The 14,667-nt window shown below is 41.0% G+C and overlaps 1 protein-coding gene across 8 annotated transcripts in view; it reads right to left on the reverse strand.

Annotated features, from left to right (window-relative positions):
• Window positions 1-14,667, reverse strand: part of NIPBL (NIPBL cohesin loading factor) — a 312,200-nt gene that overhangs the window by 62,964 nt on the left and 234,569 nt on the right. For all 8 annotated transcript variants that reach the window (XM_075932528.2, XM_006139460.5, XM_006139462.4 and 5 more), the window contains 5 exons: window positions 14,421-14,572; window positions 13,411-13,491; window positions 9,359-9,459; window positions 1,271-1,409; window positions 1,015-1,097 (listed from right to left, as the gene is read on the reverse strand). In XM_075932528.2, coding sequence (XP_075788643.1) covers window positions 1,015-1,097; window positions 1,271-1,409; window positions 9,359-9,459; window positions 13,411-13,491; window positions 14,421-14,572 — 556 coding nt within the window. The remainder of the gene's footprint in view (window positions 1-1,014; window positions 1,098-1,270; window positions 1,410-9,358; window positions 9,460-13,410; window positions 13,492-14,420; window positions 14,573-14,667) is intronic.

Consider the following 14,667-nt stretch of genomic DNA (forward strand, 5'->3'; position numbering starts at 1 on the left):
TACAGTGTACCTTAAATATATAACCAATAAATCATGTTTTTCATTCGTATTATAGGTGCAAAACTCCTGATGAAAGTTAAATTTTCCTCTTTGTATTATGTGGCATACATTTTACCTGCAGCTTCTCACATGTATACACAGTTCCCTGCAGAATTCTGTGGCATAAGAATTTTTGTGCATAGAGCTAAGAGTAACGGAATTTTACACTCTTTGCAAGTTTCTGTAACTGAAGCTTTCATATCAAAGACTAATTTTTCCAAATATTGTGCAAAAATTCTAAGCTTGAACTAGACTTCAGGTGCTTCTAATTTTGCAGTTGCAGGTTGAAGACTTTATACATTTTACAAGATTTATGAAGAAACCTTAGTGACTATTAAGACTATATGGGTATGTCTACACTACCCTCCTAGTTCGAACTACCTAGCTCGAACTAGCGGGGTAATGTAGGCACACCGCACTTGCAAATGAAGCCTCGTGGAATGAGGAGTAACGGTAGTTTGAACTAGGAAGCCTAGTTCGAACTACCTAGTTCGTGCCCCGTGTAGCCGCGCTGCACGGGGTTCGAACCAGCGGGGTTTTAAAAATGGCGGCCCCCCGCTTATGCAAATGAAGCCCGGGAAATTCAAATCCCGGGCTTCATTTGCAAGTGCGGTATGCCTACATTACCCCGCTAGTTCGAACTAGCGGGGTAGTGTAGACATACCCTATGAACACCTAAGAAACTCAGAATGCAATAGTTCTCAGTGGGACTTAATGAATAAAGCAAATGTGAGATTTCTTTTTAAGCTAGAACTTCACAAAAAAAGTATTCCTAAAATTAAAAATCTCTTTTTACAATGTCCTACATTTAAAAATACCATCTCCAATTCAAACTCCAACTTTCTCCAGAAAAATTTCTTTTGATTAAAATTTCAGAACTTTAGGAAGTGCTACATTTCGGTCTGTAACAGAGATAAAATTGTAATTATGAACCACACACATCAAAACACAATTAAAGAGTGTGATAACACTTACTTTTTAAGGAAAATAGAAAGGAAGTTTTGTGCTGTTCTCATGGCTGTTTCATATGAGTTAGTAATAAGGACATCTTGATCCACCTAAAAACAACAACAAAATTTGTTTGTCGAGTATTAAATATATAAAAACTTCAGACCCGCTTGTCTAGTGCATGATGTTATTATGCAGGGGACACTACTCCATAGGTTCAGTGTCACAGAACAAATGCATACTCACGTATTAAACACTTTAAAACGTCTTTAAAGAGACTTACTTTTTTGTTTGACTCCTCGTCTGAATTGGAATCTTTCTCCACTGATGGCAGGTGCACAACACACTGGATAAGCTGTAGAACCAGTGCAGTTACCATCTGAATATACATAGGCTCTCCATCAGTATCACTACTATTTAACCTGTTGAAGAAAACAATGTATCATGACAGTTAAAAGGGACAATACAAAGGGCTACTAACCATAACTCCTACCTACCTAAAGCATTAACACCAGATTAGCAAAGTTCTCTGGGCTCTAAATGTTTACCTATAGCTTTAACAATCATTCTAAAGTAAATAAAACAAAACTTAAAATACAATAAGCACCACTCTTCAGAGATCCATAAAAAAGTAATTTTATCCTATATAGATTATTGTACAACTCATCTCATTAGTACATGAGCGGCTTTCAATAGCACATTAAACAACATGATCAATATCTATCATGTTTGTACTCACAAAGCCATTACACTGACTCCAAAGCAACAGTTAATATTATTCTCATATCTATGACATCATCACTAGATCATGAAGATACAAAAGTAATTTTGGCAAGATAAAATAATAATTTTAATTTTACTGTCTTTCTTTTAACACTCTTAAAGCACTTGATATGAAATAGTATGTAAAGAGTACTACTGTAAGAAAATTAAACCAACCATTTCACAACACAGGGAAAAGGAAGTTACTTACCCTGTGCAGTAACCCTGTGCAGTAACAACTGTTCTTCAAGATGTGTCCCCCTGTGGGTGCTCCACTGTTGGTGATGGGACACACCAGATCGAGCTTTTCCAGCAGTTGTCAGTTGGGACATGCATATGCAAAAGGTGCCCCATGCTGTCTGCTCCCTGGCACCTCTCATGCACAACCCAAACCACTCTTTAGATCCTTGCATATGCCCGAGTAACAAACACTCCAAGCAGCGGGAAGAAAGGGAGGGATGTGGAGTACCCACAGGTACACACATCTCAAAGAACAGTTGTTACTCACAGAGCGAGTAACTTCCTTTTCTTCTTTGAGCGATATTCTGGTGTGCTCTCTACTGTTGGTTACTACAAAGCAGTGCTCAGCAAGGATGGTGGGACTCTGAGTCACTACTTGGCAGCTGAAGACAGGACTGATGCAGCAACCATTGTATCAGCTGCAAGGTAGGGCACGATGGCATAATGCCCGGCAAAGGTATGGTTGGATGACCAGGTAGCTGCTTGGAAAATGTCTTTAAGGGCAACATTGTTCAGGGAAGCCATAGTAATTGCAGTAGCACAGGTGAAGTGTGCTCTTGGTGGAGCCGTCAAGGGCTTATTGCAGACAGAATAACAGAGCATGCAGGATGATATCCATTTAGAAATATGCTAGGTTGAGATTGGCATGTCTCTCGAGCATTCTGCAATTGACACAAAAAGACATGGAGAGCTACGAAAGGTCTGAGTCCTGTCTATATAGAAGGCCAAGGCCCATTGAATGTCTATTGTATGAAGAACAGCGTCTCTAGGAGATGTGGCTTTGGGAAGAATGTTGATAAAAGTATTGATTCGTTGATGTGCAGCCCTTAAGCAACAATGAAGGATGTGGCCACAAAGTTACTTTGACCTTTGCAAAGAAAGGTAGGCCCACCATCAAAGCCCTGATCTTGCTAACCCTCCTAGCAGAAGTAATGGCTATCAAAAACAGTACCTTTATTAGAAGGAACGGGAGCGGGAAAGTCACCATGGGCTCATAATACAATCTAAAACCAAGTTTAGGTCCCATGAGTGTGCCTGGGCCCTATGTGGGGTGGGGGAGGGATAGTAGAGGTTCAGGAGGCCCCTAAGGAATTTCCTGGTTATAGGATGTGCAAAGATAGACGATCTGTCGCTCATGAAAGGCTTTTACTGCTGCGAGATGCACCTTGACTGAGGAGATGAACAGTCCACCAATCTTCAGGCATAATATGTAGTCAAGGACACAATGAAACGGTGCAGTATAAGGATCAACATGCACGTGCCAACACCAGGAAGAGAACGGCTTCCATTTCTGCAGGTAAGTGGCTCTGGTGAATGGCCGCCTGCTATGGAGGAGAATTGCTCTCACTTGTTCCAAGCACTGGGATTCGGCACTGTGGGACCAGATAGGAGCCATGCATGAAGGTGAAAGATATTAGGTAGAGGGTGGAGTAATTTGCCTTTATCCTGGGAAAGGAGGTCGTGGCAGTGTGGAAGTGGATATGGCAGTCTGATGGACATGTGTTGGAGGAATGGGAGCCTGGACAATGAAGGAGCTATGAAGATGACTCGAGCCTCGTGGGATTCTCAGGATCAGTGGAATTGGTGGGAAAGCGTAACGTAGTGGTTCTTTCCAGGGAATTAAGGAGGTGTTGCCCAATGATCCCTCGCCCAGTCCTGCATGGAAACAGAAGTGAGGACACTTACTGTTATGGTGAGCTGCGAAAAGGTCTATTGATGGGTATCTCCATCAGTGGAAGACAGAGACGCACACCATTGGGTGCAACTCCCATCCTTGATTCATAGAAAAGTTGCAGCTCAAAGCATCCACCATGGCACTGTTCATACCAGGTAGGTATGACAACCTCAAGGTGACCCTGTGGTGAATGCACCAGTTCTGAAGGCAGATTACCTCTGCACAAAGGGATCAGGAATGTTTATATAAAACACGGTCGTCATATTGCCTGTAAGTTTGTGAACTATGTATGTATGTGAACTATGATGTAGGTGTGTGCCCCATCCTAGTAGGGAGGCATCTGTTGTCATCTGCAGTTGGTTTGGTTTGGTGCAAGGGGACCCCCCACAAGAAGATTGTCAGATGACATCCACCATTTGAGAGAATCCAAGATACTCATGGGGATGGTAACTAATGAAGTGGGTGACTGGATAGCATATAGACTGACACCAGCAAGTGCTGCAGAGCATGGAAATGGAGATGCATGTGCTGGACGATGTACATTGTGCGTGGCCGTATGGCTCATAAGTGAAGGCAAGTAAGTACAATAGTGGAAGAGCTCATGAGCAGTATGTTACCAGATCCTGTATTGTGGCAAAATGATGGTGTGGGAGAAAAGCTTGGGCAGATAAGGATTTGAGGTGAGCTCCAATGAACTCTATGTCCTGAATGGGATCCAGAGTTGATTTCTGTTCCTTTATAAGGAGTCCTAGATGATGAAACAGGTATCTGGTCCCAGAGATCATGTTGTCACTTCTGTATGTGACTGACCTTTTATGAGGCAGTGATCTAGGGAGGGAAAAATCTCAACCCCCTGCTGTTGAAGATAAGCTATCACTACCGCGAAGGTCTTTGAAAATACAGAGAGCAGAGGATAAGCCAAAGGAAAGAACTCTGTATTGGAAGTGGTCCTCATCCATGGTGAATTGGAGGTAACATCTGTGGGATGGGTGCATTGTGATGTGAAAATATGCATCCTGTAGGTTGAGAGATGAGAACCAGTCCCCCTCATCTGGTGCCAGGATGATGGAAGCCAGTGTGTCCATCCTGAATTGCTGTTTTTGGAGGAATTTGTTTAATTTGCAGAGATCCAACATTGGTCTCCAACCTCCTATGCATTTCTGGGTCAGGAAGTATTTGGAATTAAATCCCTTTCCTTGATATAAGTCGGGAACCCTCTCTATTGCTCTTAGATGGAGGAGACGATTGATTTCTTGTCTCAGAGTCGTCTCGTGGGAGGGGTCCCTAAAGAGGGACAAGGTAAGGGCGAGGGTAGAAGGAAGCGAAGGGAATGGTGTATCTCATGCAAATGGTTTGTAGCACCCACTGGTCCGATGTTTTGGAGTCCTACTGGTGGAAAAAGGGACATAGCCTGTGGGCGAAAAAGTTGGCTTGTTGTGGTGGAAAAAGCATTGGCTTGTTGACACTGGATGCATGGGGAGGTTGTGCAGACCCTTGACCGAAGGTTCACATCTGCTGCTTCATAGCCTGGGAGCCTGAGGAATGGGATTAAGGTGGACGTTTCCTCTGGGATCATTGTCTGGGTTGGATATAATCAGAGAACCTCTGCTGTGGACATTTATAGTAACTGTCTCTGTTGTACGGGGTATAGTGCTTCCGTTGATACGGTGGTGAATACATGCCCAGTGTTCAGAGTGTGGCTCGGGAGTCTTCATTGTTATACAGATCATCATCTGTATTGGCCACATAAAGCTGGTTTATTGAAAGGGAGGTCCTCCCCCTTAGACTGTACTCCCTAGGCACTCCCACAGCTTGCAGCCAGGAAACTATTTGCATCACGACTGCTGTAGCTGTTGCCCTAGCTGCTTTGTCAGCCACGTCAAACGATGACTGCAAAACTGTACGAGCAATGATTGACCTAAGTATAGGCCTCTTAGAGTTTTGGAGATGCTCCATAAATTCAGCTAGTTTAGAATACTTGTCATGGTTCGCTAGGAGAGCAAAACAGTTCACAATTCTAGTTTTCTACACTTCTTGTCATTAGGTGTGGATCTAAATTGTGGAGTTTTCGAGTGGTGATTTGCAGTGTTCAATACCGGCAAATTGGGTTGCAGTGAGAAAAAAGGAAGTCTAAGTTCTTAGAAGGGACAAAATACTTCCTATCAGCTCTTTTGCATGTCAATCGGATGGAAATGTGAATTTGCCATATCGCGTCCGATACCTCCATAATAGCTTCATCGACGGCCAGTGCAATCTACCCAAGAGGCAGAATGGATGTTTCTTAGGAGGCGGTGTTGTTTCTCTTTCACCTCCTAAAGCTAGACCTCCTGCCTCATGGGCACCCTCTTGAAAAGTTCTTGGACCTGCTTCAAGTCATCAGTAGGATATGTATCATCCGGGATCATAGCTTCATCAGTTGATGACTGACTGTCAGTAGGAGAGTTCCCAGGAGCTTGTGTCTTGGTCTGCTTGCCTGGGATTTGATCCTCTTCTTCCTCTGAATATACCGTGGTTGGAAGGATGCGTGGTCGGAAGGATGCGAGGGGCAAGGATGCGTCTCTTCACTGGGGCACACGGAACTGTGGAGCGACATCTGCAAGAGTCCCAGTGCTCCCATGTCAGCCAGTAGGGTGGATAGGGAAGCAGAGTATACAGCCACTCAAAGTACCAAAGAAGATGGTGAGGTCTGTCATGATGTGAGTAATAGTGGTGAAATATAGGGTATGTCTACACTACCCTCCTAGTTCGAACTAGGAGGGTAATGTAGGCATACCGCACTTGCAAATGAAGCCCGGGATTTGAATTTCCCGGGCTTCATTTGCATAAGCGGGGAGCCGCCATTTTAAAATCCCCGCTGGTTCGAACCCCGTGTAGCGCGGCTACACGGGGCTCGAACTAGGTAGTTTGGAATAGGAACCTAGTCCGAACTACCTAGTTCGAGCCCCGTGTAGCCGCGCTACACGGGGTTCGAACCAGCGGGGATTTAAAAATGGCGGCTCCCCGCTTATGCAAATGAAGCCCGGGAAATTCAAATCCCGGGCTTCATTTGCAAGTGCGGTATGCCTACATTACCCCGCTAGTTCGAACTAGCGGGGTAGTGTAGACATACCCATAGTGAGGAAGGAGCACTGTGAGGAAAAAACACTCTGATTATCCTTTCCAACTGCAGTATGCTCAGACAGCACTGGATACCTAACATAGCCCCAGAGAAATACAGAATGAAAAAGGTACCGGGGTAGGTTCCCTAGATGGAGGAAGGGACTCATGAGAAGTCTTGGTGGCACTGTCTGCAAGTCATCTGGAAGATCTTCTAACGGTGCCGAAGCCCCTGAGGGAGGTGGCACTGACGTGGGTGACGATGCGGTCGAAGGCGGCACTGATGATTTATGGGTCGTCTGCTTGGCTGCCAGTGCCAAAATCTTCACCGGTGTCAGGTCTTGAGCTGCTGTTGATGCCAGTGCCACCTTTCTAGTGCCGAGGATGACTGAGTCGGCACTGAAACAGTGTAGGAGGTCACAGAAGTGATGCTGGTAGATGGTCTCGGTGCCACGGTACTGGAGGTGCCTGGTGTGTCTCCCTTGTTTATCCTAGGAGACGGGGTATGAGGAAGAGATTTTGCTGGTGAGGCTCTCTTTTTCAAGTGTTTTTGTGGCAAGGGAGAAGCAGCCCTTTTCTTAACAGCCTCCATAGGAGGTTGAAGGGGCTGTGACTCATGAGTTGGCTGCATAGCCTTTTTGAACAGGATCACAGGGAGCTCACTGTCCTTCCTGGCTCTTGCCATGGGCATGCAGCAGTGCTCATTTTTGGGGTATGTGAGCTTCCCCTAGGCAACGAATACACGAGTCCAAAACAGGCATGGGGTCTCAACACGCGTCACACTTTTAAAAGCCCGGTGAGCCTGATATTGTGTTGTGGTAGTGGGCCCTAAAGTAAAATTTCTGGGGAGGCCATGTAACTTTTTCTCTGCCTTCTTCTCTCCTTTATTTTTTTTTTCTCCAAATGGGGAAAGAAAAAATGGGGATGATAGCTGAGCTATAGTGGGGTGGCTTGACTTTCAGTCAGGATACTGCCACTACTCCGCAGCTCCCTTCAGAAGCAAAATTATTATTTTTAACAGAAGTAGAATAAAGGAACTTAAACTAAGAAAAACTACAAAACAAACTATCTACAGAATAGTAATAGAGATGTAGCCGTGTTAGTCTGGTCTTGCTGAAACAAAAGACAGGACTATGCAGCACTTTAAAGACTAACAAGATGGTTTATTAGGTGATGAGCTTTCGTGGGCCAGACCCACTGATCTGAGGAAGTGGGTCTGGCCCACGAAAGCTCATCACCTAATAAACCATCTTGTTAGTCTTTAAAGTGCTGCATAGTCCTGTCTTTTGTTCTATCTACAGAGGAGAACAAATGCCTGCGGCGAGAGATGAGCTCTGTCTGAGACGGAGGGTAGTAAGTGGAAAAACTAAAGGTGGGTGTGTGTGTGGGGGGGGGGGGGGAGGAGGCGGTTCAGGCTGCGCGCGAGAGGCGCCAGGGCGCAAACGGCATGAGGCACCTTTCACGCATGTGTGGCCCAACTGACAATTGCTGGAAAACCTCTGATCTGTGGCTCCGGGATGACCCATCACCAATAATGGAGCACCCACAGAGGCACATCACTCAAAGAAAAAAAAACATTTTAAAGATCATCTGAGAGTGGGGGAAACAATAAAATATAAAAATTGCATGCCAATATTCCTTTAAAGATGAATTTTTGCTATAAAAAACCCCTGACATTCTTAAATATCTTATTTAAAAATTAGACTCACATAAAATGCACAGAAAATTACCAAATATTATTCCTTCTGTTCATCTCTGTTATTATATGATCCAGCATTTAAATCATAATGCTGAATGTGTGACACTAGAGTTTCCTATGACAGAGGTTAAACACATGATAAGGCCTTCAGGAGCAATTAGACATACTGGGTGAAGGAGAAATCTCTCAACATAGCTGACCTGGAACAGCCACACAAAGCTAATTTAAAAGTCTGAGATTAAAGGTTGTTCATATCAGATAGTTTTTGCAGAATATATTTTTGCATATAAATGTTTTTTTGCAGAATAGCTCACAAAATAAGCGTGCCCAAAAATCAGCTTTAACCTACTCACTGTGAATCCACATGACCATAAGGCACTATTTTTCTTCCCCCCAAAATAAGCGCACATCATTTTTGGCAGATAGCTCATGATGCATTGTCTTGCTTCTGGGCTTTGTGGATTCTGAGATGATAGTTCGAGTATATTGTGGGATACCAGATGCTACTACAATTCTGAGATGGGTGGGGGGACCTAGCAAATTCCTAGCTGTACTTACACCTCTAGGTAGGTACCTAGTGCCTATCTGAAACTGTCCCTTTGAAAGTAACATACAAGTCAATATGTGCAACTCAAGGAAAGGAAAGGCAGATAATCACTATAGACACAGACTGCTTGTTCTATAATTATTCCACTTTTGTTCCCACTGTAAAAGTTCTTTCAGGAAAAGAAAAATCGTATTTGTAGAATTGCTTTCTTGGTCTCATTAAGAGATTAATGCATCTCATAGAATTGTAGATTTTTATAACAATCATTAAGGAATCATATAAAATTTAAACCCCTACATTTATATACCGAAAACAATATTCTATAGAAGTCAGCCATTGTGTTAGACATTACCTGAAGTTTCTCAAACTTCTTTTGCTGGTTGGTAATCTTGCAAGTGAAGTGAAAATTTCCTCCAGTATCAACTGCCTATGTTTTTCATACCTTGAGAACACCTGTTAGCAGTTACAGGATTTAGAGAGATAGAGAGAGTTGGAGAATAATGGATTATGATTTACAGAAAACCAAAATAGCATATCATAATTTTTCCTCAAAGCCAACAGTTTGTACTAAGGATGTTAACTAACGTTTATTTGTGTAAATGTGTAACTACTTGATTTTTTTTAGCAGTTACATGTTTACACCGCGGGGCCAAGCAGCAGCCAGTGCTTGTGGGGAGCCGACTTTTAAGCCGACTCACTGCAAGCACCAGCTTCCACCCTCTGCCTCTGATAAAGAGGCAGCTGCATGGGTGAGCAGGTGGTTCTGTGGGACCCTATACGTACAGGGAGCTAGCTTGAAATCTAGCTTCAAAGCCAGATTCTTGCATGTATAGTATTCCACATGCCAACCCTCTCCTTCCCTCCCCCCTCCCATGCTCCTTACTCTCAATCAGAGGCAGCTGTTAGGTGCCCAGGCTTACTGGTTAATATGTAAACAACTACATGCTAACATCCCTAATTTGTACACTCAAAAATAGTCACAAATTGCCCTTTTAATCATATATCTATTTTTTCAATACATGGTGATGGGTAATTTAGTATAGCCAGATTTCACTTTCATAAACATTGAACATAGTGTATCTTTAATCTTTGCAAAAGCAGTAAGAAGGAATTTTGTTTCATAAACAGCAAGCTTTCCGAGAGGGTTTTTCTGTGTTCATAATATAACTCCTTAAAATTTTATTTTTCTATGCATCACCTTAAAACATGAATTTCCCTCCACCAAAATTTTTCAAAAAAATCCAGATAAAAAGTATACATGGAATGCTTTATTGCTATTCCTAGCTCTGTGTCTTATACTAATGCAGAGCTCCAGAAATTATGGTGGTAAAAATCAAATGAACCTGGAAAATACATTAAGGAAAACCAAATTGTTAAGGTTCCTTTGAGTAAAGGACATGAGACAATGAGGGGTTTTTACATTATGACTGAAAACTCAAGAATATCACGTAAGAAAAAGGCAGGGATACAGTTTTGATTTTTATTCTGTGATCCTATTATGTAAGCATGCATGCTTCATTGTAGAGAAGGCCAAAAGAGCATGTATACAATGATAGATGAAATATAGAAAGCGTACCTCTTAGTAAGTCAAGCTGGGGTTTGAAACTAGCACAAAAATTAACTCTGCTGTATAATTATTCTAATCTACATGATTTATAATTTGTATGATTTATAATCTATCCTCAAAAGCAAAGTGATAGCTACTTCAAATTATCATAGAATCAAAGAATTGGAAGGGACCTCAAGAAGTCATAGAGTTCAATCCCCTGCCCTTACAGCAGGAACAAGAACTATCTAGATCATCCCTAACAGGTGTCCGACTAACCTGCTCTTAAATATCTCTAGTGATGGAGATTCCACATTGCCCCTAGACAATTTATTCCAGTGTTTAATTACCCTGACAGTTAGGAAATTTTTCCTAATGTCCAACCTAAACCTCCTTTGTTGCAATTTAAACCCATTGCTTTTCGACCTATCCTCAGAGGCCGAGGACAATTTTTCTCCCTCCTCCTTGTAACTCCCTTTTAGATACTTGAAAACCACTATCATGTCCCTTCTCAGTCTTCTCCTTTCCAAACTAAACAAAGCCCAATTCTTTCAGTCTTTCCTCATAGTTCATGTTTTTTAAGCCTTTAATCATTTTTGTTGCTCTTCTTTGGACCTTCTCCAATTTTTCCACATCTTTCTTCAAATGAGAAGTAGACACAATACTCCAATTGAGGCCTAATCAGCATAGAGTAGAGTGGAAGAATTATTTCTCATGTCTTGCTCACAATACTCCTGTTAATGCAGCCCAGAACCATGTATAATTTTTTTTGCAAGTGTCACACTGCTGACGCATGTTTAACTTGTTGCCCACTATGACCCCAGATCGCTTTCAGCAGTACTCCTTCCTAGACAATCATTTCCTTTTCTGTATGTGTGAAACTAATTGTTCCTTGCTAAGTGGAGCATTTTGCATTTCTTCTTATTAAACTTCATCCTGTTTACCTCAGACCATTTCTCTAGTTTGTCCAGATCATTTTGAATTTTGATCCGATCCTACAAAGCACTTACAACCCCTCCCAGCTTGGTATCATTTGCAAACTTAACAATTGTACTCTCAATGCCATCATCTAAATCACTGAGGAAGATATTGAGTGGAACCTGTCCCAAAACAGACTCTTGCGGAACCCCATTTGTTAGATCCTTCCAGCATGTCTGTGAACCGTTAATAACTACTCTCTGAGAATGGCTGTCCAGCCAGTTATGCATCCACCTTAGAGTAGCCCCATCTAGGTTGCATTTCCCTAGTTTTTTGATAAGGTCATGCGAGAACATGTCAAATGTCTTACTAAAGTTTAAGTATACAATGTCCACTGCTTCTCCCTCATCCACCGGGCTTGATATCCTATCAGACAAAGCTATCAGATTGGTCAGACATGATTTGTTCTTTACCTATCGCCTTATTATCATACAGATGTTTTGCAGATGGACTCCTTAAATTACTTGCTCCATTATCTTCCCTGGCACAGAAGTTAAACTGACTGTTCTGTTGTTTCCTGGGTTGTTGTTATTTCCCTTTTTATAGATGGGCACTATATTTGCCCTTTTCCAGTCTTCTGGAATCTCTTCCAACTATTAGAGTAAGAACTTAATTTTTAATATGCATTTTATAAGCCTCTTTTATAAAAAAATATATTTTAATAGAAAATGTTAATGGTATTGTGCATTCTAAATATAGACTTTATAAAAGTGAGCTGCATGCAGGGTTGCCAAAGATTACTAAGAATTGGTCTACTTTAAGACATAGCCCAGAATAGGTAATACAATGAATGAAGATAAATCGCAGAAGGAGATGTAATGCAGAACAACGGATGGAGTTGTTGTGCTTTAAAAGTATTGTGCTTTAAATTCACACCCGATCTTATTTCAAAATAGTTTCCTCATGTTGACAATTATGCCTATGCTTGAGAAAGGGAAATAACAGAGAAAGTTCTGAAAAGAAATGGGTTCTCCAAGTTCATACAAACATTCAAGTGATTTAACTTAAAACTAGAATGAAAAAACAAAATTATTATGCAAATAAAATTGGATACATGATTATTCTTTGCTGGTTTGAAATTGCTTGAACTGTTTGTGTTTGAAATAAAGTAAGTGTCACAATCCAGCTTGAGCTATGGATTAAGTCTAGTTCTATTTTAAAATATGACTACAAAAGGGATTTTTTTAGCTTAACAGATCTACATGTGTATATTCAGTTATATCAGATTACATTAAAATATCAATATATGATCGTGAGATTAGGACGCCATAGGTTTTTATGTTGTGAATTTAAGGACAAAATAAAAAAAGAGAAAAAAACATCATGCAAAGTTAGATGCGACCATACTGTAGGAATAAAACCTTAAAGACTGGTGCTGAAGCACCTTGGAGATTAGCACAAAATATAGATAGTACCATGAGCTTTTGTGGGTACAACCCACTTCTTCATATGAATGCAATATTATAGGAAGTTCTATTCATTTAAAACTGTATGTATAAAATTATTTGAATACAATATCTGAGGGCAAAACTGTTTACTTTTTTTTTTGTTTGTATTTTGTTTTTTAAGAGCAAAATGTATTCCATTTTCCCTTATGTTTTTGTTTTGGAATTCATGGGAATGTCCCATTGGATTTCTTGCCATAAATACATTTAGAAACCAAAGAGGATCAAATAGATTAAATAATGTTCCTCTATTGTGAGGTCAAAAATATATAATGTGCAGAATAAAATGAGTTCAAAATTCAAATTCTTTAATTGACTGGAAAAAATGTACACTGATGGGGAGATGAATGAACTAATGTTTCTTTCCATATTTTATTTTTAAACATCAATATCACTCAATCCTTAAGCTTAGTCATCTGGTAAAAAAGTACTCACTGCAGTCACTAGTTTGATGGCGCATAATTGGAGCTCACTGACATTTTCTACAAAAAAAGGTGTTATTCCCATTGAAGATACCTGCCAAAAAGGAGAAAATGAAGTAAATGCATATTCTTTCAATTAAAGTGATACATTAGCATACGTTCTCTGCTTTACAGGTTCATCTTATTGGCTACTGGCAAAACGATGTTATATATTTTATCATAATTTTATAATGAATCCACTAAAGACCTGAAGCCTAAATATTAAATGTACCTTTTCTCTGTTTAGCTAGACTACTTTATAATAGTGTTATTAAAATAGTCACTATTTAAAACTACATATTTTAAGACCACTAGCGAGATAATTAAAAGAATAAAAAGTTACACTTCTAGGACTACAGAAGTCATTCTGATAATTTACCTTATCTACTAAACTAGATTGTATTGGTTTACATTAGGAATGTGAGCGACTAGCTGACTGGTCAGCTACCCGATAAGCATACTCTTAAAAACATATGCTTATCAGGTAGTCAAATAGTGACTCAACTAGTTGCTTGCCCCCTTTCACCCCCACTGCCTCTCAAAGAGAGGCAGCAAGGGTGGGGAGCAGGAGCCGGTGCTGGGGACTACAGGGAGCCATCTTAAAAGCCAGTTCCCCACAGTTACCATCTCCATGAGGGGTAGGGGTGGCAGAGGAATAGTGGTGGGACCAGGTCGCTCTCAGCCCATTCCTGGCTTGTGCCCAGTCTCTTCTCCCTAGTGCACCTGTGCCTTTTAAATGTATTAAGAGCAACTCTCAGTACATTTAAAAGGCAGAGCCACAGCCTGCTGTGGCTTTTTAGTCCCCCCCCCCCTCCCCACGACCAATCAAATAGTCAATTGAAATTTCATCAATTACTTGATTAGCTGATTAAACATAGTTTAACATCACTAGTTTACATTTAATGTGATTGACAAGATAATCAAACTTCAGAATCATTTAAAAAATATTCATTCTACAATGGAAATTCTTTTGATGATACTTGCCTGAAGAATAGTTGTGTCAGTAAGGAGCTGTATCTCTAGCAATTCTGCCAAACTGCTAACAATGTCACATACTTTGTTATACAGCATCACTATAACTCTCTGCTTGTGGGTGGAACATTTGGCACGCTTTGCTTTTGAACTTAAAACACCTCCTAGAAAGTAAATAAAACGATACATCCGCAAGCCTTTCAAGTTACATTTGATTCAACTTTAAGAACATGATATTTTTTAATAAATAAATAGGTAC

This window comes from Pelodiscus sinensis, chromosome 6 (genome assembly GCF_052426305.1).
Source record: "Pelodiscus sinensis isolate ZL-2025 chromosome 6, ASM5242630v1, whole genome shotgun sequence".
Classification (NCBI taxonomy): domain Eukaryota; kingdom Metazoa; phylum Chordata; order Testudines; family Trionychidae; genus Pelodiscus; species Pelodiscus sinensis.